Source organism: Myotis brandtii, unplaced genomic scaffold (assembly GCF_000412655.1).
Source record: "Myotis brandtii unplaced genomic scaffold, ASM41265v1 scaffold760, whole genome shotgun sequence".
Taxonomy (NCBI): domain Eukaryota; kingdom Metazoa; phylum Chordata; class Mammalia; order Chiroptera; family Vespertilionidae; genus Myotis; species Myotis brandtii.
In genome coordinates, this window is record NW_005371038.1 from 1006235 (window position 1) to 1006455 (window position 221).

The window sequence follows — 221 nt, forward strand, 5'->3', positions numbered from 1 at the left end:
GGGGGACAGCTGGGATCCCAGGGCTCTTGGCCCTGACCGCACCGCTCCCTCCTTGCCCGCGCAGCGACCCCGACAACGTAACCTTCTGCGTGCTGGCCGCCGACGAGGAGGACGAGGGCGACATTGCGCTGCAGATCCACTTCACGCTGATCCAGGCCTTTTGCTGCGAGAACGACATCGACATCGTGCGTGTGGGCGACGTGCAGCGGCTGGCGGCCATC

General features: G+C 67.0%; 1 protein-coding gene across 1 annotated transcript in view; it reads left to right on the forward strand.

Annotated features, from left to right (window-relative positions):
- Positions 1-221, forward strand: part of GADD45G (growth arrest and DNA-damage-inducible, gamma) — an 8268-nt gene that overhangs the window by 319 nt on the left and 7728 nt on the right. The window contains 1 exon segment of the mRNA XM_014530674.1: positions 7-219. Within this exon segment, the coding sequence (XP_014386160.1) occupies positions 7-219 (213 nt within the window).